Genomic DNA, 27,392 nt, shown 5'->3' on the forward strand with positions numbered 1-27,392 from the left:
ATATCGTACGAGCGCGCGGGTTCTCAAAAATTGATGAGACGGCTGGATCGCCGCCACGCGAGAACTAGATGTATCCAGGTGCCGCATCTTGTATTCATGATGGTTCGCGTGGCGGAGCGAGTCCGCCGGCGGATCGGGGGAGAGAAGAAAAAAATGGAAAAATTAAGTATCTCGCAGGCACATCGCTGACGAGGAACGTCACGTCGCGGCGCGATAGTTCGCGAACAATGTGGCATTCTATTCGCTACGGAGGTGATTCTTCGACGACTCCTTTCTCGCCTTCGTGCGTGTCACGGCGTGACAGTGAAGGGCTTGCGGTACACCGGAGCACTTTAATTTACCCGATCGGGTCGTCGGGTGAGCACGAAGATGCTCTCGTTTGCAAGGATGGATGTGCTCGCCGGATTAAGTTATATATGCAGCCGAGTGTACGATGCGTTTCACGAGAGAGACCGTGACTTTATGAAGAGTTACACGCTCGTACGAATTATTCTTGCGTGATGCAGTACAGATATCATATCATGTTGCATATCATATCATTTGAAAAACATTCATTTGCCTGCAGATAAATCAGTGTGCCATCACTCACTCAAATATGTGAATAATTGTTGATGCCGGTGTTGTGATATAAGAGATTCAAATCTCAAAGTCTGATAAATAATAATTGATTATTCAGCGCGCAATCTCGGAATTAAAAAAAGCTAGTCGTATAGATATCTATCTCTCACTTTGTGAGTTTATGTATTAATCGGAAAATTTTTACAATTGCTTTCAGAAAGGTCCATTGTATTATAAATTCCGAAACGCGTTAAAAATATTTATTTGACTCCACTTTACTTTAAAAGATCGATCGGCTACAATATATACGGCCATACGTGACGAGATTGGCGGACTCGTGCACGACGTCCCTGACAGAAAGCCGCGTCCATTAAAGCGAGGGGCCGGAGTGCGGTTAAACTACCGCAAAGCACCGAAATGTCAGCATTAATATTGCAACCGTTTCTTGCAACCGTCGGCCGACGGTCGCCTCTATGCTTATTACACTTATTGTATGGTGCCGCGGGCTTAAATATTAAAATCTCGTTTTCGCGTCGGTAGCATGTGTACGATAGCTCATCGAATTGATCGCGTTTTATGAATTGATCAACTTGCCTGGCGATCTTACGTACAACTACTGATCTTACACGTCAGACTGTGCAAGACCAATCTGGGAACTTTGAAATTATTCAATCAGAAGTATTATATATACTACTGCGAGAGAGTCGAGATTTTTAATTCAGCAGAGGAGTTTGAATTGCTCATGCGGTTTACCGATGGTCGCAAATTCTTCACCGGAGGAGTGCACGGCCTAACTGTACCTGCTCGAAGAGGAAGAAGCTCGATCCGATCCAACCTATCGGTAAACGGCCTTTGGCGAAACGAGATCGTAATCGCAAGATAATGGCGGGCTCGACACGCTTCCTTCTTCGTGGCTGCGCATCCAGTACTTGACGAGCGGGCACCTGTCCGCGATATTCGAGTTATCGGCACAGGTGTCACGTGCACATACGTCGCGCTGAATGGGTTTGCTGATGGGTGTGCGCGCACGAAAAGCACCATGCCTGCCCTTTATGAATATCGGGGAGGATGCGGAACGAGCGGACGGCCGCAGACACGCGATTCCAGCCGGCGCGGGCGCGCGGACGTGTCGAATTAATAAGTGAAAAAGAGAGCGCCGACAATGTCGTGACGTACTTCAGAATTAATGCTCGACCGCGGAAATCTCGGCTGGCGACGTCGCGGTTGGTCGTGTTCCTGCGGCATCGATCCCATCACTAGAGAAAGAGAAAGAAAGAGAGAACGAGAGGCAGAGACTGGCATTTTATTCGTATCCTGAAGTGATTCTTTTTAGAGGATGTATGTGGCTATAAAAAATTTACGAGAGACTAAATTATACAGTTAGATCATCAACGTCATCAACATCGTCAAATAACTAACATTAAAATGTATCCGTCTAGCTATATTTGATTGTTTTTCATATTCTTACATATTTCGAGCTCTTCAAACAGGAGATGATTGCAGCCGTGCGTGAGAAAGGGCGTTGCGTCAATGTGGGAATTAATCATGCCATTATCGTGCTTTTAATGCTTTATAAAGGCTGCGTGAGGCCGCATTTATTAACGCGAGGAAGTATCAGTAATTAATGCATAAACACCGCGTGTATAATTTTCATCTCACGGAGGGAAATAGAGAAGAAAGGAGAAAGCGGCAGCAGGACCACACTCTCTCGTTCGCGTGTTACGTGCAACCGGGCAAAAAGTGCATGTGCAAACCGTAACTTGTTTACGGGCCTCCGGAGACTCGGCGAACGACGAAGGTGCATCGTATTTATCCGCGTTCATTCCTATTTAAAGGCGATGCGCGCCCTTTCGACAGCCGGTATTTCATTTTGATAAATCGTCGCATCCGCTGACGTCCACCATTAAAGCCGAATTTTGCGGAACTCCTCTGTATCGGTGTAAAAGAGCCACGGAAAGGAGAACACGTTAATTTTGACGCGTTAGTATAGATTAAATAATAAATCTTTTGTGATATTTTATTGATATTGATTTCTATATTTTGTACGTGGACAAATTCATGATAAAAATTAATGTATGTGCGAACGTGTAATTATGACTGAAGGATTAATTACCGCTCGTTAATTACCGCACTAGAAAGGATCTCGTCATCATCGTATCGCGTTTCGATATCGGTCGAACGATCGATCGATCGTTCCTCGTCGCGGATGAATTATACATCGCGCCTTCTCTTGTGATTCTTTCTCACAAAATTGCAAGGAAGATTGCCGGGGGCATTATTACGCTCGTGTGCTGGGGAAAAAAGAAGCCGGGCACGGCTGGCTCCAGCTGGATCGCTCGTGAGGTCGCTCTTCATATTTAATGTAAGCGCGTGCCAGTTTCCGAGAGAGTCCTTCGCTCGATAATGAAAACCGTTCTGTCAAGGAACTCACATTGTTCAACCAGCTCTGTTGACCTGGATATCTCAAATTACACATAAATCACCACAGCCGCGCATATTCGCGCGATACAAAAACGCAATTTATATGCAAAAGCATGTCACTGTCATTATCAGATCATTATCAGATCATTAATCAGATCAAGAGGAGGTGAAACCATCATATCGATCGATTAAATTGATCAAGCCGAAAAGCTCGCTAATCTTTCAACGTGTACGGTGACCGAACCGCATCGAAAAGAGTCATCATTCCGAAATCCTTATCATCCCTTTTACTCGGGGAGCCATCTACGCGTTACGTGCTCGTTACTCGCGCTACTATTTTCCACGTAGCGTGCAGACACGTATATCCGGCCATATTTGTGGCGGGTTATCCGGCAAGAGTATGTATTGAAATGTGTCGTCGCGTCCCGGGCAAATACGACGGTGGAAAGGAAAGGTAGGATTATCTGAATACAGTCGTTTCAGGGGTGAGTTGCGGCCCCCCAGGGGGTAGTAGGTGGTCACCCCTAGAGTCTGCCGGACCCCCACGAACTCGTCCTTCTCGCCGCGTGACGTATGGTGGTCATCCTCGCGCCGAATTACCGCCATCTTCTCTTCCCACGACCCGATCTCGTTCGAGAAGGGTCCGTCAAATAGATTATTTGAATATCGATCAATCGCATTTACGGCAGAATAAGAGAGGAGCCGTTCTATTTTCAGAAAATTGCAATCGGTATAACGAGCGACGCCCTGTCGTGCGTCACGATGATCGTCTGCGTTTTAGCATAATTCGACCCGCAGCCTGATTGATAAATGCACCACGATGTGCTCCGATGCTATCTTGACCATCCGCCAGCCTGGCTGATCCCCTGGCTTTAATCAGGGCAGATGTGAGTTTCCATCGAGGCCAGAATTCTGCATGACATTTGTAGCAGCAGCGTCAAACGTACATCAAAGGATACGTTCAGCAATAATCTGAGAACTGAATTTCACATTTATGTAATTTCAGCAATATATAATAAGTCAATCCTGACTAAATAAAAATATATAATTTATGATATATAAGATAATTTAAGATAAAATTAAGATTCTTAAATAATAAATTAAGATTCAATTCGAGGGCTAACAGTATTTGATACCGCGCTTATTTTTACAGCAAACAAATCATCTTTCCAATCAATTCAACGAGAACTAACGAGAACCCGTTGCGTTTTTTGTTACAGATCCCGACGACTCTCTAATCGATAGAGTACCAGCCACGCCGGAATCCATACGAGGTAAGTGCACTGACTTTTGTTCTCATCGATCGTTTCTGAAATAATTAATATACGCAAAGGATATAATCTTTGTTTATTATCCTAAATTTCTTGCAAAAATCATGATATCAGTAATGATTCGAGTGATTCAAGTGATTCTAGGAGCTCTCAAAGTTTTTATATATTTTAATCTCAAACCCGTTTTCCAATCGATTAAAAACATTAATAGTACATAATAAAGTACAAAAAATCAATGCAAGAAATTAATTTCTGTTTATACCTATGGAGTAGGATGCTAAAATACAAGGTTGGAGTGAAATGGTTTTCAGCGTGTCATATCATGAGCACATCTCAAGGTTTTGCAATTAAAAACACAATTAGACATGCTTCCACCATGACCCGGAGCCGTGTCTAATTTTGTTAAAATACGTCATAAAACTGATGCGCATTCAACAAATGCCGTCTTCTCTGATCTGGTCAAGGTTTGTCCCAAATTATCCCAAATTCTTTTCTCGCATATACCTTTTTAATTTAGGAGCACTGTTTGCCAGCAATGCGTATCTATAAATTAAATTTTTCTACAAAAATGTGAAACATTCAATGAAAAACTACAATGTTACCTAACAATTGTTGAACAGCCCATGACTAGTTTACATTATTATCGAGAATGTTCGAAAGTTTGGAATATTCACGTTCAGGCCTGAATAGTTTAGACCTTTTTCAGAATCGTTTTATGACTTTAACGGAATGGAAGGTCTAGACCAAACGTTGAAATTGCATACGTAAGAGCAACTTCGGACACATGAAACTCATCAACAAAATGAAGAAAAAGATCTCGCAAATTTCTAGCTTTTCTGATATCTCTTGTACCGCCTCATTTTTCAAAATTTCGATCAGAGTTGCATGACCATTAGCAAATCAATTTGAAAGAACATATCACTCGTGCATATTATATCTTATAATCTTCATAAATTTCCATACTGTAGCTTGTCAGGTTTATTATTCTTGTTTCTATCAAGTTCATGTCCTAAATTGAGATGTTACAGAACCTAATGCAAAATTACTCAATTAATTAAAAATGAATTTATTTTTAATTTACTAAAAATCTATGACTTTGTCTCGTTGTCTCGTTCGTTGCTCATGCATAAAATCATCATCCATTGTTCACATTCTTACGTATTTGGCAAAACGAACTTTTAGATAATAAACTTAATAAGAGGCATCGTTAATTCCATGAACGTGCGTTTCGAGAATAACGGGGCAAACTCGGAGGGTGTCTCGCGTCACGAGATCTGACATAGCGTGTATCGTTGTTCGCGGAAACCACGATAATGAGGAAGATGACAGAACGCCGCCAAATAGATACATCTGTAAAACTGAGAAACTCATTTGACGTTGAGAATATAACACAATCCTACAAACATGTTTATCATCTATTGCACGTTATATGTGTATGGAAAAAATATAATTAATTACAAGAAAAATAAATTTGCTAGAAGTGCTCTTCGCTAAAAAGAAAAGGAAAAAAACAATTTAATTCAAAGCTCGAATATATCGCGACAACAGATTTAACCACGACTCTTGCGAGCAGATCCACGAGCGAAAAAGAATCAGGATACCGGGCAGAAACTAACAAAGGTGGGGAGTTAACTGACAAAAAATTCGCGATTGGACCGGGCTCTCGGAAATGCCGAACCGGTCGTAAACAAGGGAGGAGGTGGTTTGCGCGTCCACTGTGTATAGTGATCTCGTAGAAGTATCTGCCTACGACGAAAAGAACGTGCAAGTTGAATAAAGAAGAAAGGATGAGCGATCGGTAAACAGAAGCGAGAGATCAGGAATGAGAAACGAGGACGAGGTCCTGATAGGGCCCAGCCCAGAGAAGGGGACGAAGGGCACTACCGCCGACCTGTGTTTTACTTTATAGCATTTAGCCCGTTGTTTGTCTTATTGCTATTAGCCTCCGTCAATTAGTAATTGCATTTTTAATGCCGATTCCGTGAATCGGGTCCACCGGCTCGGCTGGTCCACGCGGCGGCCCCAACCTTGGTGGTTCGCGAGCGGACCCCGGGTGGACGGCATGGTGGGGCCGTGCTCTCTCCCCGTGTCGGTCGGTAGGCACCGCCGGGAGGGGGGCATGTCATTAGGAGTCATTAATATCGCGGACCTCTGTAATTTGACACACTTCCGATCGCCTAGCGCCACCACCACCGCCACCACCCGCTCCATTTTTCTCCTCTACCTCCGCACCGGACCTTCCGCGACCGCTTGCCCCGCGGCCACCGGGGTTTTCTCGTCTTCCTTTTTGCACCACCCTGCAAATCGGCGCGTCAGGAACAACGAAACCTCCGACGGGACGTTTCCACGGCACGAGAGAGTTATTCATGTCATTTTGTCAGTGGTTCTCACGAAAAAGACCATCGCGACCGTCCATCTTCGAACTTGACGAGTTTCGGGGATGACGTGGGGGAGCCTGAAACGAGTTGTGCAGGCTTAAGAGGTCTCCGGACTCCGTACAGCTTCCTAAACGCTCGAATCTGATTATATTCTAGTGAAGCTACAAGGTATGCAACAATATTCAACGTAGAAAAAGTCTTATGCTATTAAACGCTTCATTTTCCAAAGGTAGACGGGAGATACGGGAGTATTAATTAAAAAACAAAATGAAACGGATAATTTTCCATTCACGTGCTCGCATAATCGACGCTGGATCGTGCGTGCGCCTATACTATGTATACTCGATACGCAATTATCTCTTATTAAGCCGTTGAGCGAGTCGAGAGACGTAATGCTCGAAGCTTGATACGTGGAGGATTACAAAATCGTGCCCGAGCGGATGCAGCATTGGTAATGCAGCCGCGATTAATATGAGATCCGCGGATGTTAATCGAGCTCCTCTAATCGTTTATTCCCGCATCGTACTCGCACACCTGCTTCACCGATATGGTCAGACCTGGGATTCTTTTAACGCGGACTTCTCGGAGATGTTTCGAACGGTCACGTTACTCATCATACTTTCTAATGTGCCGGCACAAGGTTTTTTTATTTTCATAACGAAACGATGTCAGTTGCTATTAACTCAGTCAAAGGAAACGCTGACATCGCTTTGATCCGCAGAATTAAAGAGGGAGAACGACGAACTGTCTTTGCATCCACCTTGTGTAGTTTATCACTTGCGTGCGAACTAACAATAGTAATACAAACGGCGAAAAATCGGATTTTTGTTTCCTGAATACGTTTTCATTCTGGTTACGTTATAAGAATAAATTGTTGTAAAAAGTAATATGTGCACGTGGTAACTTTATAATGTCCATAATTAATAATAGTCTTTTGCAAATAATTTAACGTTCCAATTCTACTGATAATTTTTTCTGCAAATTGTTAAGGTGATCGTTCGAAACGTCACCAGCTTCGACACTTTGAAAGGACTGCTCATGTATTCTGAATCAAAGCAAACGACCGAGGTCGATGACGATGGAAATCCTGAAGGGATAGGGATAGGGCTCGATTTCGCTTGGTATGCAAACGATTTTCGCGATAAACTTGCCTGAAGAATGCTCGCTCACGCGATAGTACGTCTTCTTGGTGACTTTGTTATTTAAATCGTTCACTGGGCTGAGGCGAGCATGGAAAACCGCTTTGAATGCCAAGACGTTCTTCCGACTTTCCTACAGAAAAAGACCTATTCACACCTCGCCGGTCGGAAACGTCCGGTCTTTTACGCGCTGACTCGCAGAAATCTGACATTAATTTCCGAAAATTTCCCTTTTGTTATAGAGTAATGTTGACGTGTTGCAATAAATGATATAAATATATGACGTATCGTGAAAATACAGATTCACCGTTGTAGTTTTCATTGTCACTCAGAAATATCGCTTGATACTTTAAATGAGAAAAATTAATTTGGAAACAATTTTCCTTTACTTTATATTAAAAAAGACATTCAATATGTTGAATGCTTTATACAAATAACGCACCTATCCAATTAGCAAATTTATATACTTATTATATATATATATATATATATATATATATATATATATATAATGTATATATGAGGAAATAGCCGCTTATCCACTCTTTAAGTATTATGATAAGAAAAATGAGTCATTCTCTAGAACTTCGCAATTTTACAGTATAAATAAAGAAACAATTTTAGATGGTATATTATGATAATGTACATATTGTACAAATATCTACTTGCAATTTAGGATAATGACATAATCACTTTGATTACAATGATATGTATGCATATATAAAGTCATTGTACAAAGTGCATAACGTAGTCAAAGTGTATAACCCGTAAATTCTCTAGTTGAAGCTCTTCTGGACCGTTAGAATCGGAAAAGGATCATAAATTGTATTACAAACAAAAATATTCTCTAAAATGAAGAACGGAATCATCGTAAGTCTTATCTTATTTTTAGCATTTTATTGCAACTGTATTTCAGCAATATTGTATTTTAAAATTTAAAGTTACGTTCTCTCAATATTTGTAGATAATACTTTTCTGTTTAATTGTGATTGCAATGGAGTTTCCCATGACCATGGGGTCGGTATTGCGTGAGCTAATAAAGCTGCCCATAAAATTACTCACATACAAAAACATGTATGAAATATTGATAAATATATGTATATAATATAAGAAAGAGTTCTAATTATTAATGTTGAATCTTTTTTACAGAACTAACGTCTGATAATACCGAGAAATCTCTTTAGAATGGTTGCTTCTACATTGGACAATTATTTGCGAATATTAGTAAAGTTTATCAAGAGATAAAGTTATTTCTAAAGTCTGATCTGGTTGCATCAATATACATTTGCAAGTATTAAAGCAATGGAATATAAAAGTACGATTTTTAATTATAACTATATTCGATAGTAATCTTTTATTCTTATAATTAAATGCTGTATTTAATTGTTAGTCTCTGTTTAATCTCCGAATCAACTGCAAAATGATAAAATAAAACGCATCAGTTTAACATTGTATTAAATTGTATTAAATTTTACGTAAACTATCGCTGAGTTTAATTTCGTAATTTAATCTAGCATAATTTCTATCTGCTCTATTTTATGTATAGTTGTGCTTTCTCTTTAAGAATTATGTTAATACCTAGATAGCATATGTTCAGTTTCATATAAGAAAAGAATAATACTATCCATTCTGTTGACAAGAAATATATTAGGTGTATAACACTTGTTGTAGCTTTTTCACTTTATTTCACTTTCTTTCAATTAAGTTATTAACAAAAGTTCAGAAAGTCGCTAGAATTGCTTTAAAGTTGTAGTCGTAGAATACATTAGATGCAGACAAAAAATCTCGCGTCGTTAAGAAGTATCTTGTACTAGTTCACTTTGTTATTCAGATGGGGGATGACGAAGTGGTCTTCCTTTGAATACAGAGAAGCCTTACCCTTCGAGCTTTCCGGGATTCACACGTTACACTGGCGGACGGAGCAAATTCAAATTCCGCAATGGGATTTTCAGATTTTTATCGGTGGCATCCACCGCCGAATGCCCCGTGAACGGAATATGTTAATTTCTGCCGAGCGTTTACTGCGGTGTTGGTTTCTCCTTCTGTTTGCCTGCATTGTCCCGTCCCATGCGTTTACGGAAACGTTTGCGAAAAATGGGGCGAGTCGAGGAAGGAACTTTTTTGTGCGACTTATAAAAATAATTTTGCTATTTTATTGTTACTGTTTTGTCGAAAGTCGTCTATTATTTCCACCAAAAACTCTTCGTTTATCACTTAGAGTTACCAAACCTGCAATGAATTTAATTGCCCTACTTAACAATATTTGGTTGGACGGAATAGCATTTAAGCGCTTTACTTAAAGATACACGGCGCGCTCGCGCGAGGCTCAACTTGGGATAGCTGCATACGCCGTGAATGGTCTAATCGCGTAAGTGGAAATGGAAACAAGTATAGCGAACCTTTCTAAGAACGGAGGATCATGGGCCGAAGATGAACGCATCCGAGGACGAAGAACCGTGCAACGGATTCGCGGCGAACGAGCTCAGCGAGATGTTTTCTTCCCCGGTCGGTGCGCATTTCTCACGGTTCGAGGACGACTTCCGTCCTCCTTTCTTATTCCCTTCGTCCCTTCTCTCTCCTTCATTTTCTCTTTCCCTCGAAGAACGGGCAAACAGTCTGATTCGATCGCGGGGAGATTAATTCGTTCGCCCACGCTCCGAAAATTAACGAAGCGCCGGGCAGAAGCTGTGAGAAATTGCACAGTCGATTGAGGGGGACAAGACAAGAGTTATTTATGAAAATGCTGGTGATCGACGGGTGGGTGTCGGCGCCATTGTCACTACGAGACCAAGAGTTCAGGAGGGAGCCAAAGAAAGAGGCTAGCAATTAGCAATTTAACCAATAACTCTGCAATTGGTGATTCCATTAATGGGACGGCCGTTCCCACAGAAGCCCGAGCGTTTTTCGCCGTTTTTCTGGCACGGGTCTGTGCGCGAAGCCGCGCAATTGCCTCGTGAACGTATAATTATTGCATTAACGACTTAGCCTCTCCTCTTTCTGTCCCTCTCTCTCTCTCTCTGTCTTTCGCGTGCACGATTACTCGCGGGATTATCGATAATGCCCGCTCCGCGCTCCCGTTTGATTCCGAATGACGCGCGATGCGCAGCACCGAGGCCGGTTTCCCGCCGGTTTTTCTGTCGCATCCTCTCATTATCAGCTTCACGCATCTTTTCCCGAAATGACATTATTAACAGCAACAGTTTCTTGCATTGGTCTAGAAATGAGATTACTCGTAAATCAGAGAATTGCTATGCGTCTCCGCCACGAAGGACACTATTCTGGACCTTTAACTGTGGTATTCACAAAATTCATCCTTCATCCAAATTTTCATGTTTGAGAGAAGAAATTCGTTAACATCCGTCGTTTTTATTCGATTCTGCGTACAACTTGCAAAGGAATGCAAAGGAATGCAAAGACTATGCCGGGTGAAGGGAAAGCGAAGAGAATGCTATAGAGAAAATATGGATTTTAGTGCTTTTGAAGCAGTAAAAGCTTTTTTTGATACATTCCAAACCTGATGGGACACCGTACGATTACCCGGACCGTTTTCGATTGTGCTGTGAGGAAACACGGCACGGTGAATGTTCAAAGCGTGCTGTGAAAAGTCCATGTCTCCATTGTTCGTGGCGGGTTGCAATTAAAAGGGACGAGAGTTACGCGCGTGATCACAGAAAATAAGCCGTTAATAAATTCATGCTGCGCCAGTGGGCGGGCCAATCGACTGCCGATAGCTCGCGCGCGGGTTATATCCCACGCGGTCGATTATACATTAATTAAATAATCAATATTTATTAAACCTATCATCAGACACGACCGCATGTGCGCGAGCTAGGCTATTACTTCGATTGTGCGTTCGCGCGCGGTAAGATCAGGCGTAGTTCGCTTAATAGGTGCTGTATTGTTCATAACGATGCAATAAATATGGACGCGGCCAAATGAAGACGATAAATTATCGAACGCCCTCACTGTCGGCACCGGCTGTTTCGCATTTCCCCTCTGGCCTCACTGCTGGACTACCTCACTTTGGCTATATCTCTTGTCACTCTGGTGAACGTGTGACATCCTGTCGACTTGAACCTAACTGTACTTGTGAACTGCAGATGCTGCAATGTGAAATTTGTCTCTTGCCGAAGAATTTAAATTATGTTATTTTATTTTAAGATGCATCATGTTATAAATGTCACGAGGAATGTGTCAAATTTACACACCCAGAGATAGGATGAATTTTATTTTTATTTTCACGCATATTTAAGATACAAAATATTATAGTACATAGTAATACGTAGTAATACCGCGGAGATTATTTCTATTAAATTCCATTAGTAAAATTCAATAGTACATTATAAAAAATTGCTGCAATGTAATCGACAATTCTTGCATGATATCGAAAGTAACAATTTTCTCCAAATGATTATTTAAACATTGTTTTTAATTATTTAAATATTGTTTTAACCCCTTGGAAAAATCTATGTTTTAACTTCAGATTCGCTTCCACTTTACCTTTTTCAGCCTTTATTATAATCAATTAGCGTCACTTTATCTATCAGCACACGATTGTACGGTTTGTCGATATGTATACACTCACTGTCGAGGGGTGCAACCCTCGTAGTTTTTTATACACCACGGATACGTGGGAGTGGGCCTGCAACAGGCTGATGAGTAGCAAGATCTTTCTACACGATCCTTTTTTCTTTTTTTCTTTGCCCTTCTGTGTTCCGAACTGTGGTACATCTTAGCGTACATGATCTCAGACCGTTCCAGGTGTTACAAATTACAAATTCCTACAAATTACATTAAGCGTGATTATTATCCCACACGGAAGAATGTGGAAACGTTACATGCTTGAATAATTCTTTATATTTGAGATTATTTCATAGTTCCAAATATTTTCGTAATTGCGGATTTACAACGTCGAGAAGACCCCAGAACGTGCGTATCCATCAACGGCGTTAATATCGGTTGTATCATAGGAAGGAGGGCCACCCTCTCCCATCTCCCGTCCTTGCAGGATAACGCAGGACGGACAGATTAAATTGCGCGAGAAACACGAGAAGGCACGCGTTTATCTTAAACACGGAATTGTATGAGTCAGCTGACACATCGGGAACCTAGCATAGCCTCTGCAACCTACGGTATGTGCAGACCGCCGCCCGTAGGTCTGGTTTACCCGCGGTAAGGGTGTATCCACGGGCGAATGAAAGAGTTCGCAGCGAGAGGGAACAAGACGAAGAGAGGGAATGGAGAAAGGGAGACAGAGCGAGAGCGAGAGAGACAAAAAGAGTGACGAGGGCAGCGCCTATCGCTCTTTCCGCGCCTTTCCTCGAAGATCTTTTACGCTTCTGCAGAAACCCGATAGCTCCGTCAGCCATTAAGCCAGAGCCGTGCCCGGTGAAAGGTTGCCAGGGAGGGCGCAGGGCGAGAGCGGTGCCGGTAACAATGGGGGAGGGAGAGGGAAGAGAGAGAGAGAGAAAGAGGAGTTTGCTCGTCGGCGCGTGGAGGAAAGAGGGTGGTAAAGTACAGAGGGGCTCCGGGAAAGGGAGAAAAAGGCGCGCTGCTGTGTGCGCGCGTATGTGGCTGCCTCCTCTACGCGGAACCGCGCGATCGTCATCTCGCGAGTGCGTTAACATCGGCGCGGGTATTGCCGTGTAACCGTTAAAAGATGGGTGCGATTTTCCCCACGGATATTATCGGCCGATTCCCGAGTCTATCGACGATCTTCGCGCTATAAGCCCCGTTGTAAGCTCGCAATCTTCCCGTCCGTGTTTTGAATGCTTACAAAATTACAGTAGTTCCACGAAGTAACGAAAAAATAATTTTACATGCACACCTCTGATATGCAGAAGAGAAAATATAATACGTCACCAAGCGGAGATTGATTTGATTGATTCTACGATGTTTCATTTTGACGTTACCTGGAAGTTAAATATCACGAAATTTTTAGTGAAAACTATACGTAGTTCATGTAAAAAATAAAAATTTAGATCGATGATAGGTAATTCGATTTTGATGCTTATGCAACACACATCGATTGATTTGGACATGGCAAGCATAGTTTATGATTTGAAAAATAAAGAAATCGGATTGCCGGCGTTCTTGCAGCCGTATATGAACAGATGAGAGTAGCGAGAACGCGCGCTATTGAACGAGGTCCAACGACCGGAACGGTGGCTGTTTAACCGAGAGAAACGGCCGATTCTATTGCCACGTAATTGTCATTTCGCGGAGGAACAGTGGCCGCGTCTAGACACTGGTAATTGTGGCAGAAGGACAAAGGACGATACGCGCAGGTAAACGTCACCGTTATACTCTTCTTGGGACGACCAGCTGCAGGACGACCAGCATCTGCTATGGACCATCGCGATAGTGAGATGCCGAAATAATTAAATCCATTACGGCTGTCCAATTTGGCTCGTCCAGAGACTGCGCCAAGACTCTTAAATGATTTAATCGTTTGGTCAAAAAAAAATAAGCTAATAGCAGAAAGGCGATGAGTATGCTCTGATCTCTGAAGGCGAGGCTATTATAAATATTCAGGAACAAGAGAAGGAGGCTATATATGTTAATATTTTCTTGTTGATCCAAGTATAAAATATTATATAGCGGGAAAAATATTATATTTGTATATAACTATAATACTTCTGATGCAAATTTATAGAAATTAGGGTATGGATTTAATCACGACTGTAACAAAAATATGAATGTGGGTTAACATTAATGGGTTTATGAAGTGTTAGCCTCGAAAAGTACACAATTTTCTCCGTTCTAATTTTTATTACCAACGTTTCGGAGCGGAACCGTCTTAACAGTGTTCTTAATTATACCCGATACCCATTGGTACTTCTCGGCAACAGAGTGTAACCGATTAAAACGTGCTCTTCAAGAAATATTATCCGCAACCAGTCGCAATAGAACATTTTCTAAGCGATATTTCACCATCTTACAAACAGTCAGTCATGCCTGTAAATCGCAAAAATCGCGTTCACCCATTGTTTCCCATTGCGCGGAGTCGGAGATCAAGCTCGATTAAGCGCGAGTGATGATTTGAAAAACGACTCATGGTTTCTGTTCTGCAACATTGTCCTCAGCAAACTCGGCGCGCCGTGCTCACGTGAGCAACGTCGATTTTCATGAAACTGCTAAAGAAAAAACTTCTGCGGGAGTCTGATAAGCCGCGGGGTATTTCACACTCGGACAGCCCTTGTGTCGCGCGGGGCGCTAATGTAGCGTTATTTAACTCGGTTAGGTGCGCTCCCCTTGGCCGAACGGCCGTCCGCCTCGCGGGGAACCCCTAGAAAAATCCGGGGGTGCTCGCCGTCCCGTGAAAACACCGCGGGGGCGGTGACACGCATAAAATAGCCAGCTATTCCGCTTATAACACGTCAGGTGGTAAACGATTACGCGTTAAAAGTTGCTCCTCGTCGATCGCCCATTCATCGCATTTTACATTTAGATAGGAGGGATCGAGACTCGTATTTTTGGTGAATTCCGATGTAACAAGCTGCAAAAAAGCAGGCATATGGCGTGCATTTAATTTTTACGTGATTATATGTGACTTTTTAGCAGACTACTCTTAGCAGAAAGTGTGCATAACGGAATCACAATAGCATTTCGCAGCAGTTGGCTTTGTAAAGTTGCCTCTTTGGTCTCTCGCTGTGAGAGGCAATTCTTCCGCGAATATAATTCAGCGTTAAAATATGTTGCCCGCAACGTGACTTACTATTCGAAGAGGAGAGTGCGGCGTGATCTTGGTGCCGCTTTAAGAACGTCGATAAATTTTCATTCTCACGGAGGATGAATATCGATTGGGTAGGTAGCACGTGCCAAGAGGCAATATCTGGCGAATATGTTAAGGAAGTCGCATACATCGGGGTCAGTACAGCGTGAAAATAGAATGTAAAGTGCTCGCAGGCCGCCCCGCTTGCTGACCAGCCGCGGGGCGGCCTTAGGCGCAATAGGGCGGTTTCCACGGGGGTTGGTTTGACGTGTATGACGTGCCGGCCACGTGACCAGACTGCCAAGTCGACAATCACTGCCCCGGACTACGCAGGACGAATCTTAAGTGCAAAATATTCAAATAATCTTGATGTTGCCCTCTTCCTTTCGACGCACTGACGAAGGTTCCAACTTTCCAACAGCTTGGAGCTTGGAGATGACTCTAGTAAACCACTAGTAATCACAATCTCATCTTTAGTGAAATTTTAATGAAATTTATTCGAGAACTTTTACTTAATGATTAACGCATGATCTTTGAGAAATCGTGTACAAGCGCTCTCAGATTAGCAGCAACGGTCTAAATAAATTGATTATAATGTATCCGAAAGCGATGAAAGTCAAATACCATAAATATTGTAATCGGCTTTAGCAAAGAAAAAACTGCAATTTCCGCGGCGCGCGCTTGGCAATTCGCCGTTCCATTCTAGCGATTTAAAATTCTATTGTCCGCCTCTCTTTGTCCCCGGAAAGAGATCTAAAAATCAAATTCCGCCCAATCCGCGGGAAAGTTGCTCGTAAAAGACCCAGAGAGTGGTCAGAATGCGAAGCCTACCGCATCATACATCACTGCCAGTCGGATGCGAATGGGCAAAGGGTGCGAATGCGGAATGGTGTCGAGGTAGCGTCGCGAAATTCCCCCTGCAACACTCCTCTTTTATATGCATAGTTTCATTTCCTTATCGGAAATTTACTACGGATAACAAAGAAAATGAAACACAACTCCTTGTGTGTATTGTATTGTCATTTCTAATCGTTAATCGTGATACGTTTGATATATTTCTCTCGTTTTCTTCCCTTCTTTTAATAACTTTTAAATACTATTTAATTTTTTTTATTATCAAGTTCATTAAAAAGCACCTTTGAATCTACAATTTCGAAAGTTCCTGAAATGCGTATTTGTTTAGAGATTTATATTTCTATTCCTTTGGAGATTGTTAGGAACTTTTCCAAAGCTTTATACACTTGAACCGCTTACCAACATACTTTGTGTACCACTCTGCATTCGAGTAACGGCTGCGTTTGATCGAGCAGCACGTGCCGAAGGGCTCGCACATTGCCTTCATCTAACGGTGCGGCCACGATGATGACGAGCGATGACGGCGGCGACCTAACTGTTATCCGGCCGACTGTATACCGATCCCCTGCATCTGCCGCGCGATCGACCATGTTTTCAACGTGCTGCAACCGCGGCTAATGGCGCCATGCGTCCGAGCGTTTCTCGCTGCTTACCTGGCCCTCTCTCTTAATTTAGGGTTTCGTCGATACGAGGTCTGGGCAACAATGATCGAATTTCGTCGATCAATAGCCCCGAGCCGCGCCGCGGCCCAATTGGACGGAATAAATTAGGTCTCATTCGCCGGCGGAATCCGTAGTACCCATTTAGAGATTCGTTCCATACTTGCGGTGTTAGCGCTCGTTTCTTATACAAGATAGCTTGGCTGTGATTAGGAAACGAGTCGGAATTAAATATGTCTAGCAGGATTATTCTTGTGCCGTGGTAAAACGATCAGTTTTGAGAGTCTCTTTGTGATCCCCAGCTACTATTTTGTATTAACGAAAGTTCTGTGTCATTCAGTCCAATCGGATGTGAATAACGATGAAAGTTGAAGATGATCGAGGAACACGTTCATGGCAAATTCCACGAAGAAAGTCCGATATATGCGGAGACAGAAATATAATTATTCTGAAAACAAATCATATGTTCCGTGGTTAATATGTTAATTTTAATTCGCGGTTTATTTTAATTAAGAAACCCTTCTCGTATACACAGGCACTCGTACATCTTGTCGCGCGTTGTTCAGGCCCTGTTGGGCATATGTGCGCGTGCGCGGAAGAGACACGGCTGAAAAGGGGGAGGCAGAGAGGAGGATGGCCACGTGCCTCCGGTAGCACGCGACCAACCTAACGGTTTTAGACTCACCCCACAGACGCCGCGCTCGAAAACCAGTCCACCCCTTCTCTTTCGTCACCCTTGCCGAGGCCGCCGGGCAATGCCGGCTCAAAACACGCCAGACGAAACACTGTTATTCTATTGGCTCCGCTGTCTATCCCCCTCTGATATCCTCCCCTTTGGTACGCTTCTACAGTCTTGTCGCGGCAACAGCCGCGATTTTTGACACCGGCATCCGAACGATACTTGTGCGACTCGTAGTTTCCCGCCAAGACATTTCCGGCAAACATCATTTTTACAGATCAAATTTGAGAAGACACTTTCGGAGCATATAATATGTCTGATTGATGGGATTATTGATGGTGCTACCTTTTTTCTCCTTTTGCGAGTTGTTAGAACGCTCCATAATCGAAAAGGGCCTTGATTTATCAGGTACTTGGTACTATCTTTTACTCATTGTAAAGAATTCCAAGACCACGTATAATGATCAGCATTATTATATGAATCAATCATAAATCAACGCTCGATGTAGGTACCGATCGGATCTGTTATGTCAAACGTTTCCTCGCGATAGAAGAATCTCGGGTCGCGCTCTGAATGAAAAATCGGGGCCCGGCGAAGCATAATCGAATGACGTAAGGCCCTAATAAAATCGTAAGTCGGTTGACAGGCGGTGCATATACCTCGGGAATAATAGCCGGGGAATTCCTCCCCCGTAACCCGGGCCGGGCTGCATTGTCGTCGCCTTACGTAAGAATGGCGACGAAGAAACGACGCGAAGGGCAGATGCTGCTTAGACATTCGGTCGCGTTGCTACACGACCGAGAAAGAAGAACGCCCGGGAGAAGAGGTACCCGGCTCTAATGCGATCTGCCATCTTAGGGGTGCGTCTTGCTGAGATGAGACTAAATCGGGGAAAGGGACTGTCCAACGACGAGAAACATCCACACGTCGTCAACTTACTATCGTCAAGTGAGGAACCAAGCAAGCGATTGCGTTCGCATAATTTGGATGTAGAATAAAAACTTGGATGTGTCGAGAAAAATGCGTAATCTTTTATATACTGTTAGATTTTTAATGAAAGGATGATGTGGCAGAATATCTCGTAATTCTGAAATGATTTCAATATTACATAATAATCTTTCACATTCATCGATTTATCGTGAATCGATCTCGCTCAACTCTGATATCGGTGGATTTCGTTTTCAATCTCATCGATTGAAGAAAAACCGACGTGCAATGGTGCGTAAAGATACAAACGCCAATCGGTTCTGGCTAGTCTTATTCTGCGAATCGTGATCCCAGTATGCCGTAAATTAATACCCGAGAAATAGAAACATGATCTCTTGCCGTCACGGAAATGGCAGCAATCAGATGTACTAGAATCACGAGACTAAATCCAACAATGCATTGCGAAAATCGCGTTTGATGAAGCTCATGATTGGAAAACGGTAAATGACAAAATTGAATGAAGAGTTTTTGTATGATTAAAGAGAGAAATTATTTGCAATTGAAAAAATGGAATTTTAATAATTTATTTCATCTGTGATATCACTTTACTGCGCAGGTTACAATTTTTCGGGGGCGGCTGATCAATTACATCATGACCGAAGAAAAAGAAAAGAAAGCTCAGGAAGCTCAGGAAGCGAGGAAAGAGGACCCAAACGACTGAAACGACAAGATTCAGGTACGAACGGAGATTACGGAGACTCGCGGGTGGATCGGGAACGTATGACGGAGAACGAGGGGGATGAAACGGGGAGAGAATGCGGGACGCAACCGCGAAATCGGACCGAGCCGTGAAAATAACGATTTCTCTTTTGTGATGCGCCTCGTGTACGTTAAAGCGAGAAGGGCCGGTTTCAGTAGGAGGGATTCATCATCGGGCCCGCGTGACTCGTCGATATTTTTCCCGGGACGCCTCGAGAATCGATATTTTATGTAGATCGCGCGGAAAGGGCAGCACGCCCTCGTCGTCGGTGGCTATTCTCGCCTTGATGAACAAAAACATCTTGAATCAGAGAACGAACAGAAGAAGAACGGAGGGCGCGAGAAAGAGGAACGGAGATGCCTTCTGAAAAAGAGCAAGATGAACAGAGATAAGGAGAGAAAGAGAGACCGCCGGTTAGGATGAGATTCTGGTTGCGATGCTATGGCCAGAATTCATCCAGAAAATGGAACTTTTTCATGGCAATTCCTCGCTCGCTCGCGAGCGGAGAAAGCACCTGCCGCTATTCATCGGCCGAGTCCGTCAATTTAGATGGGAATATACACGCTACTGTTCGGTGAAATCGGAATACCATGATGGAATCGATGTGTATTGCTGATTTTACGCGAGTAACCCTATATCCGACCTGAATGAATGAATCTGGGTTGAGTTGATCGAAATGGATTCTAGAAGATTACTGTTTATGAAACATACGAAATATGAAATCAAAATGATTTATAAACGTGCAGCTTTCTTAATTCTATACTGTCGGTAAGAAATTACCAATAATAAATTCGGCAATCTTAAAATTACACGTTTGACAATATAACATGCTGTTGCACGTTAATGATCGCATCACAGTTGACATTTAATGATTTAAAATTTATCAAGCTGTTTCATCGAACATTGCGTTTGCATCTTAATCATCCGTTCGTGCAAAGTTTGTTCTTCGAATTCGTTCTGACAATTTTTGTTCCGCCTCCGATGCACTATTCATGAGAAGTGATGTATAATTCAAACGTTAATTTCTATGGATATCAGAGTATCATTAACGTGTCGTGCTAAGGATTGTTTCTCGCATTGTAATCAGACAAACTAGGAAATGTTCCTATTATGTGGTAACAGTGAGAGGAATGATTTAGCAGAAGTAATCCTCATCAGAACATACCTGCAATGTTTGATTCAGCAAGCAGATGGAACGCTGCCACTTCGTTATTAAAAATTTCCTCCATTGCGATTTAACGATGGGTTGCTATGATTAATCCTTGCCATCTGTTGGACAACTCAATCCGCGGCAATTTTGATTTCACCAAAAAACGTGATTATCGCTGGCGGATCTTCAGGTGTGCCATCGTGCCGGTTTATCATCTGACGGACGTGACTCCTGATCTGGCAGGATCTTGCTCATGCCCGGGGTCGTCGGCTGGGTATTACAGTTTTCGCCGTGGGGTCACGCGAAGAGGAGCCGCCTCTTCTTCGGAGAGGAGGCGAAGGTCGCTGGCGCGGTCTCGCGTCCTTCGACCTCTCGAAGGAACGGCACGTACGCGCAACGGACGGGAGGGCTGGCTACATCCAGCTGCAATCCCCACCGACACCCTGTCACATGCATGCAGTGTGCGTCCGTTGCATTCGTGCGACTTTCGACGGCGGTGTCCTCGCGTGCGATCGTGCGAGTGTGCGTGGGTGATGGATAGACGGTTACCGTGTCACTCGCGCTCAGCACTAAACGGACTTGAATGGCTCGAAATTGCATGGGCGACTTCATTGTGCCCGCGTCGACACACAATGGGCGGCCGCGCGCGATGCGCGCGTGAGCTCTCCGTGTGCGTGCGTCCGTGTGTATGCAGATGCACAAAGAGACGTCGAGAAGATCCATTGGGAGATAACGATCTTCCAGATGAGCGACATTCTTTCGTGCGGTTCGATATCGAGTCGAATCGAGAGTGCGAGCTCGGGTGGCGGTGGGTGGATCGCATCCGATAGCTCTTCGTTCGATCATCGGAGGATCGCAGAAGCGCATTCGCTGGCATTTGGGAACTAATAACCGGGTCGTTGTAGTCTATTTCTCGAGTCAAAGCGACAGTAGAGTTGTACATTTTTCTTGAGGAAATTATTGCCACATTGACATTTATAGTATCCTTCCTTGAAACTCAGATAGGCTTTTCAGATATTTTTTTACACGGAATGTATGTTCTGTTACCTGAGAGGCTCTATTCTTTTCTGATACGATCGATTTCGCAAGCAACTTTACTGAGGTACGTTAAAAATCCGTTGATGTTGCTCTAGACCTCTCACTCCCGATCGTCCTTCTCTCTCGTGGCATCCAGTGATGTGTCGTCTGAGAAAAAATCTATCGCAACACTCGTTGGCTTCGTTTTTTAAAATCATCACCTGTGATTCGTCGAAAGCGAGAAGCGTCGGTTGCCCACGAACTTGCTGGAAAAAAAACGGAAAAAACCGTCGCTTCTCCTGTCTCCGTGAGCATCATGCACACTTGTGTGTGATTCTATGTGTTACGTGCTGCGGAGTTGCATGTGTATATTGCAAAGAAAAGAAAATCGTCCAATCGTTGGTAGTTCAATTCTCGAATCGCTTCTCTCCTTTTCCGTTATCAAAAACGTCGCACCTGGTACGACGCGGACCACCATTCTTAACGCGCCGCTTACGGTAACGTACAAAGGAAAGCAAGGGTAAAGTCGAAACCGGTAGAAATTGCCCCAAAAATCACGGACCCCTTCACCGAATCTTCCCGCTGGCAACGTCGTCTTTCCCGCTCGCGAGGAGTTTCGAGGAGGGGGGGCTCGCAGATTCTCACGGAAAAAAGTGTAATTTTCGACGAAAAAAGGGAGGGACGATGCAAATTCGGGAACAGGAAGGGAAAAGCCGCGTGTGAGTTGCGCATGTACCTGCCGCGGCATCCTGCGCAACAGAAAGAACGCCAGAGTAAGAGGATAGGGCGTAATAGGGAAAAGGGCCCAGAATGTACAGCCGGGAAGAGGGATGGGACGTGCCGAGCGGAGCGAAATTTTATATGCCGAATCCGCATCGTTTCCCGGAGGTATCCTACCTGACCTGTTGCATCTTTTTTTTCTCCTTTTTTTTATGAGTTCAGGGGAATCCTCCCGTCAGGTAACGCAGATGGAGAGAAGCGAAAATCCGGCCGCGACCCCCGAAAAGCGACGTTGCGGCGCGCTCTCGCAGGATTCACAGGATTTTGAATTCCTCCACTCCTGCCCCCTATCCCTGCTGCTCCTGCCACTCCAGTAACGATCGCTCCCGGCCCTGGTAGCACCTCGACGGACCCGCAGGATCGTCCCCACCTGCGCCCTCGACAGAACGAAGTTTTTACGAGGCTCTCGCGAGCGTTTATCTCCATTTTCGGCTTCTCTCCTCGGCTTTTATCCCGGAATCGGGAGTCGATGGGAAAGCATCGCGAGAGGAGCGGCTTCAAATGGCTAAGCGACTTCCACTTTTTGGCATCGCTGACCCTCGTCCCCCTTCCGATCTTGTTGCCCTTCCATGGTTTTCCCACAAAAATGTGAGAGAACGGTTCCTTCTTGTGTCTTTAGTCGCGGCTGATTGCTCGCTTTAGTCCATGTCTTCTTACGTTTATCTCGTATTATCCTGAAGGGTAATTAAGAAACTGTACCGCATTGCAGATGATTCTGCTGCGATGATGGTGAAAATGTCAAAATCCACATTTTCTCAATGTCATTAATACTAAATATAATTAATAAAATTAATAATCTGATTATTATCAAATTATGCTTACGTTTTATATGGGCACAAGCACAGTACGAATTGATTATGTTTAATATACATATATATCATATATCATTTATTTCAATTATATAATCATTATATAAATAAAAAAGAAATTCCAGTCTTTGGCAGTTGGAGAACATTATACAACTCCAATACTTTGACGCACGTCTATATAACCACGTCCAACATATACTTGGCATTAGTCTGTGATCAGTTAACCGATATGTGTAGAAAATATATATAAAAAGTCTCATAAGCCTCGTTTGGTCTCGATAACGTACAAGGAGTCTCGTTGCTTCGTGCAACCCCAAAGTGCGCGCGCTCGCGCGACATACGCCGATCGCTGTAAATCCCCCTTGAAAGTAGCGCAGCGTATCGAAATAATTATTAAAAATCGTGCGGGCCAATCGCGGCGCTAAGCCCGTTTTCTCCAAATCAGCGAATCGGTTCCGTACCATTATCCGGCGACCCCGGAGCGCGCGCGAGACGAAGGAGGCTCGGCAAAGGGGTGGCGAGGGAGAAAACAGTCATAAGATACGATGATGGATGCTTGCGAAGGGTTGCCGCTGTCGAGTAAGGGGAGAGGGCACACCGAAAGGGCTAAAGGGTTCGTCCCGACCAATCGGCCCGACGTAAAGTGATGCGCCCGACCAATCCTGGGGCCCGGCCGGGCCACGTGGTAGTGGGGAGGGTTGGTGCGTCCTTAGGGGCACTGTTTCGTTGCGTCATTCTGACATTCGCTCTGTATCGGTCCGTCGACGAAGACTGGCGCTACCGGTGATCTTCGGTACTTGAGGCGATCTTCGACCCGCCTCATTCGTGGGACCGATTTTTCGATAGATCGCGGAGGTCCGAATATTAATGAGCTGTTTTACATATAACGAATGATAATCGAGTTTGCATCTGATTACACGACGTTAATTATTCTTGTGTTCGGCCACTGGTTGATTTCACGCAAGAGGAGGTGGACAGTAAACGCGACTTTTTTTCCGCTCGAAGTGTATAATTTTTTCCGTCGCGATGTACTCCGCAGCGGGATGAGATCGCGCCGATCGGCAGATCAACGTGGGATCGCCGAGCGCGATCCTGTTCGTGTTCGTGCGAGAGATTGACCATCGTGCTGGATCTCGCGTCACGTCTCGATGTAGGGACGGCGATCGAAAGAGACGCAGCTATAATGGTTTTCTTAGAGGAACCCAGGATGATTTTCGCGGATATGCGTCTTCATGCCACCAGCACGCCGACCGCCACCCCCACGCGTTACCACCATCATCAGAAATACAGGGCGCAGAACAACAACGATTGTACGGCGACAGCGCGATTTCTTTTTAACAAACTCGATAAATAATAACTTCGTACGAAATTTGAAAATGTGTTCCAGTAATCGTAAACTTATATTGCATTCAATAATTATAATAATTAATGTCACGCTGCATCTTGAGAGTATAATAAAAGTACGGATTTCGTGGGTTTCTAATAAAGATTTATCAATATTTATTAGACGTAAAAAATATTAAATAAATCATTAAATCGTTTTGATGTGATTCTGCTTGCAGATGAAGACTTACACGTTGACAGCGACGTTGATGGCGTCGATCTTAGCGGTGATGATAGGAGTACGGCGAGTGACATACAGGATATTACGGACACACGACTTGGTATTGAATGCTTGGATACTGATAGGGAAGCTCTTAACCTGGTAAGTAAATTTTTATCTTTATTTTTATTTATTTTATTCATTTCTTGTGCATGTTGCTCATCATACATTCATTCCCTTAAATTCTTATTAATTACTTAATAAATTCTTTCGTCTCTTCACTGAAAAGTTTAATTGCATAATTTTTAACGATTATTCATATTATATATGTAAAATATTTTTTTCAATATTTTATAAATTTATTATTTGGATGATGGTGACTATATTAATAATAAGAAATCCTTAAAAATATGTGTACACAAATGTATTTTATATAAAATTAATATGTAAGTGAGAGAGAAGTGAGAGCACTTTATCACATATAGCACATAATGATCATAAGAAGCACGTGAAAGTGTTGAAAAGAGGTGTGGCTTTTAGTGCCGCCAGCAAACTTTACGAGTATAATTCGCGAATAATTTGCCATGCTATTTGCGTGCACAAAGCCACAGGTGTTTGGAGCGAAATTAATTGCTTTTCTTAGTCGTGGAATTCATGCGTTAATGATTCTATCAGCATTGATTTCCGATACAATTTATGTCGTCAAAATTAATAACGAATAACATAATACATGAATGATGTTGTCGTGATGCACAGAGAGCGCAATAATATATCTCTTGTTTTATAAGATTTAATATAAAACATTTTAATATAAAAATTCTATGAATATTACACACTTAGATTGATTTTTTATTACATTTATTAGATGTGATGTCGTGGACAAATTTTAGAGATAATAATATGTAATTAATAATAGTATAAAGGCAAAGATAATTTTATTAAATATCTTGTCGGAATAATATTTTTGAATTATTTTTATCTGAGAAACATTTCTTCCAATAAGTCACCCAATCTTGCAAATTATTTATCTTATTGCTAATAATTAAATGAGTATCCTTACTTAACTCTTCAACAACATTTCTTCAATAAAGGAAGATTTTCTTCAATAATTCAACTTGATTGTATTTTCGTTATTTATTTTGACAAAAGGATGCTGTGTCAGATCATCAATTGTCATACGTTGCGTGTGTGCGTCACTTAAACGTGCATATCGACTACAGTACCAATCCCATTTAGGAGTGTAATATCCGGTATGCTTTCCTTCGAGAAGTATGTGTCCATATTTTCGATTTTTTTTCTTACGAGTCGTCGCATGACGGACGTAAAAAGCGTTTGCGATCAATATTTAACAAATAAATAAAGGAAGCCACTAGCGAGATGAACGACAAGAAGAGGGCGATGTAGGGAGAGTTTTACAAAACACAAAAGCGCAGGATGGACCGTAGTGACCAATATCCTGACCTGGGCGAGTGTAAACACGGCTTTGTTCGACGGCGAATTTACTCAGTAATATTAGGAAGGGTGACTCTCTTTGCGTGGTCAGGACTGATTCCTTGTGTTCTCCGATCCCGCGTTACAGTGTGAAATCTCGTAGCCCGCATTTCGGGGCAATCAAAGACTGTTCGCTTGATGATCTCAAACGATAATCCTTCCGGTCGTAGAACGCAAGGATCGTCGGCGTATCATTTCATTGGCAGTAAAGATGACTAGTGATCCTGATTTCTTAAGTTGATAGTCATCTCTCAAAGATGATGTATCAGATACGATAAGACGCTTAAATGCTGACACACGTTTGCTACAACCTGAGCTGTATATCTTGAGCGAAATTTATATATACCTAACATTCTGAACCTTGAAGAACCATGAAGATCAAGCGGTGAACGTTATTTCAGGTTACAGATATAGCAATTCGAAACAGCAGCGGCACTAGCGGCAGTGCATCGTCGCCGAGTTCCGGGGTTAGCAGTCAACTCACCGGCAGCCAGCAGCAACAGCAGCAGCAACATGCATCTAGCCAGCAGAACAATAATAGCTCGCAGGCAAGTCTGGCTGCTCAGCTGGTCAGTCAGCAACTGTTGATGCAGAATGCTCTCGGGGCACTGGCGCCCCAGGAAATCCAAGCGCTCGCGTCCACGTTACAGCAACAGCAGCAATCGCTGCAGCAACAGCTGCACCAATACGCAATGTTTCAGCAAGCCAACTCGACGTCGACGACGTCGCAACTTACGCCCCACGCACAATTCTTTCTGCAGAATCACGTAAGTTTGTGCAAATTTTTTCCCTGTAACGTGAGCGTAGAGCGAGCTCGTGCATTTCCGATCTCCGACGTTCATTGTTCTACCGACAGCTAACTCTGTCAAATTACGTACCTGCTCGATGCCGAATTACGATTCGTACCGACGCGATTTCGTCGGCAGGATCGAGAGGATCCGAGAGCAGCGACGTTCTGGCCGTGCTATCTGATCGGGCGCAGATCCGGCGAGAGCGAACGTCTTATTCTTTGCGATTGCTCTCTCGCGATTCAACGTCGAGATAGCCGTCTGGCGACGGCACAAAGGGGCCCTGGATGCTGGCTTCTCGTTTAGGCTCAACGGTGCGATGCGCGCGGACAGCACCACACTTGCAACCGCATCACGGCCGAATTTCGCGCTCCATTACGCCGCATTAAAGTCTTTGAGAATAGTGCTCGATGACTTTTAGGTAAAAGCTTTCCCGCAATTGCTTCATAACTA

At 43.4% G+C, this 27,392-nt stretch overlaps 1 protein-coding gene and 1 long non-coding RNA gene across 4 annotated transcripts in view; both read left to right on the forward strand.

The window, feature by feature from the left end:
* LOC105277497 (POU domain protein 2) overlaps positions 1–27,392 on the forward strand; it is a 120,691-nt gene that overhangs the window by 89,164 nt on the left and 4,135 nt on the right. For all 3 annotated transcript variants that reach the window (XM_011335885.3, XM_011335888.3, XM_011335886.3), the window contains 4 exons: positions 4,200–4,253; positions 19,218–19,337; positions 24,680–24,822; positions 26,553–26,918. In XM_011335885.3, the coding sequence (XP_011334187.1) occupies positions 4,200–4,253; positions 19,218–19,337; positions 24,680–24,822; positions 26,553–26,918 (683 nt within the window). The remainder of the gene's footprint in view (positions 1–4,199; positions 4,254–19,217; positions 19,338–24,679; positions 24,823–26,552; positions 26,919–27,392) is intronic.
* Positions 8,508–9,252, forward strand: LOC105277496. Its single transcript, XR_893635.3, has 3 exons — positions 8,508–8,637; positions 8,732–8,841; positions 8,917–9,252. It is a non-coding gene; the product is annotated as an uncharacterized LOC105277496 (long non-coding RNA).

This window comes from Ooceraea biroi, chromosome 3, assembly GCF_003672135.1.
Source record: "Ooceraea biroi isolate clonal line C1 chromosome 3, Obir_v5.4, whole genome shotgun sequence".
Lineage (NCBI taxonomy): Eukaryota > Metazoa > Arthropoda > Insecta > Hymenoptera > Formicidae > Ooceraea > Ooceraea biroi.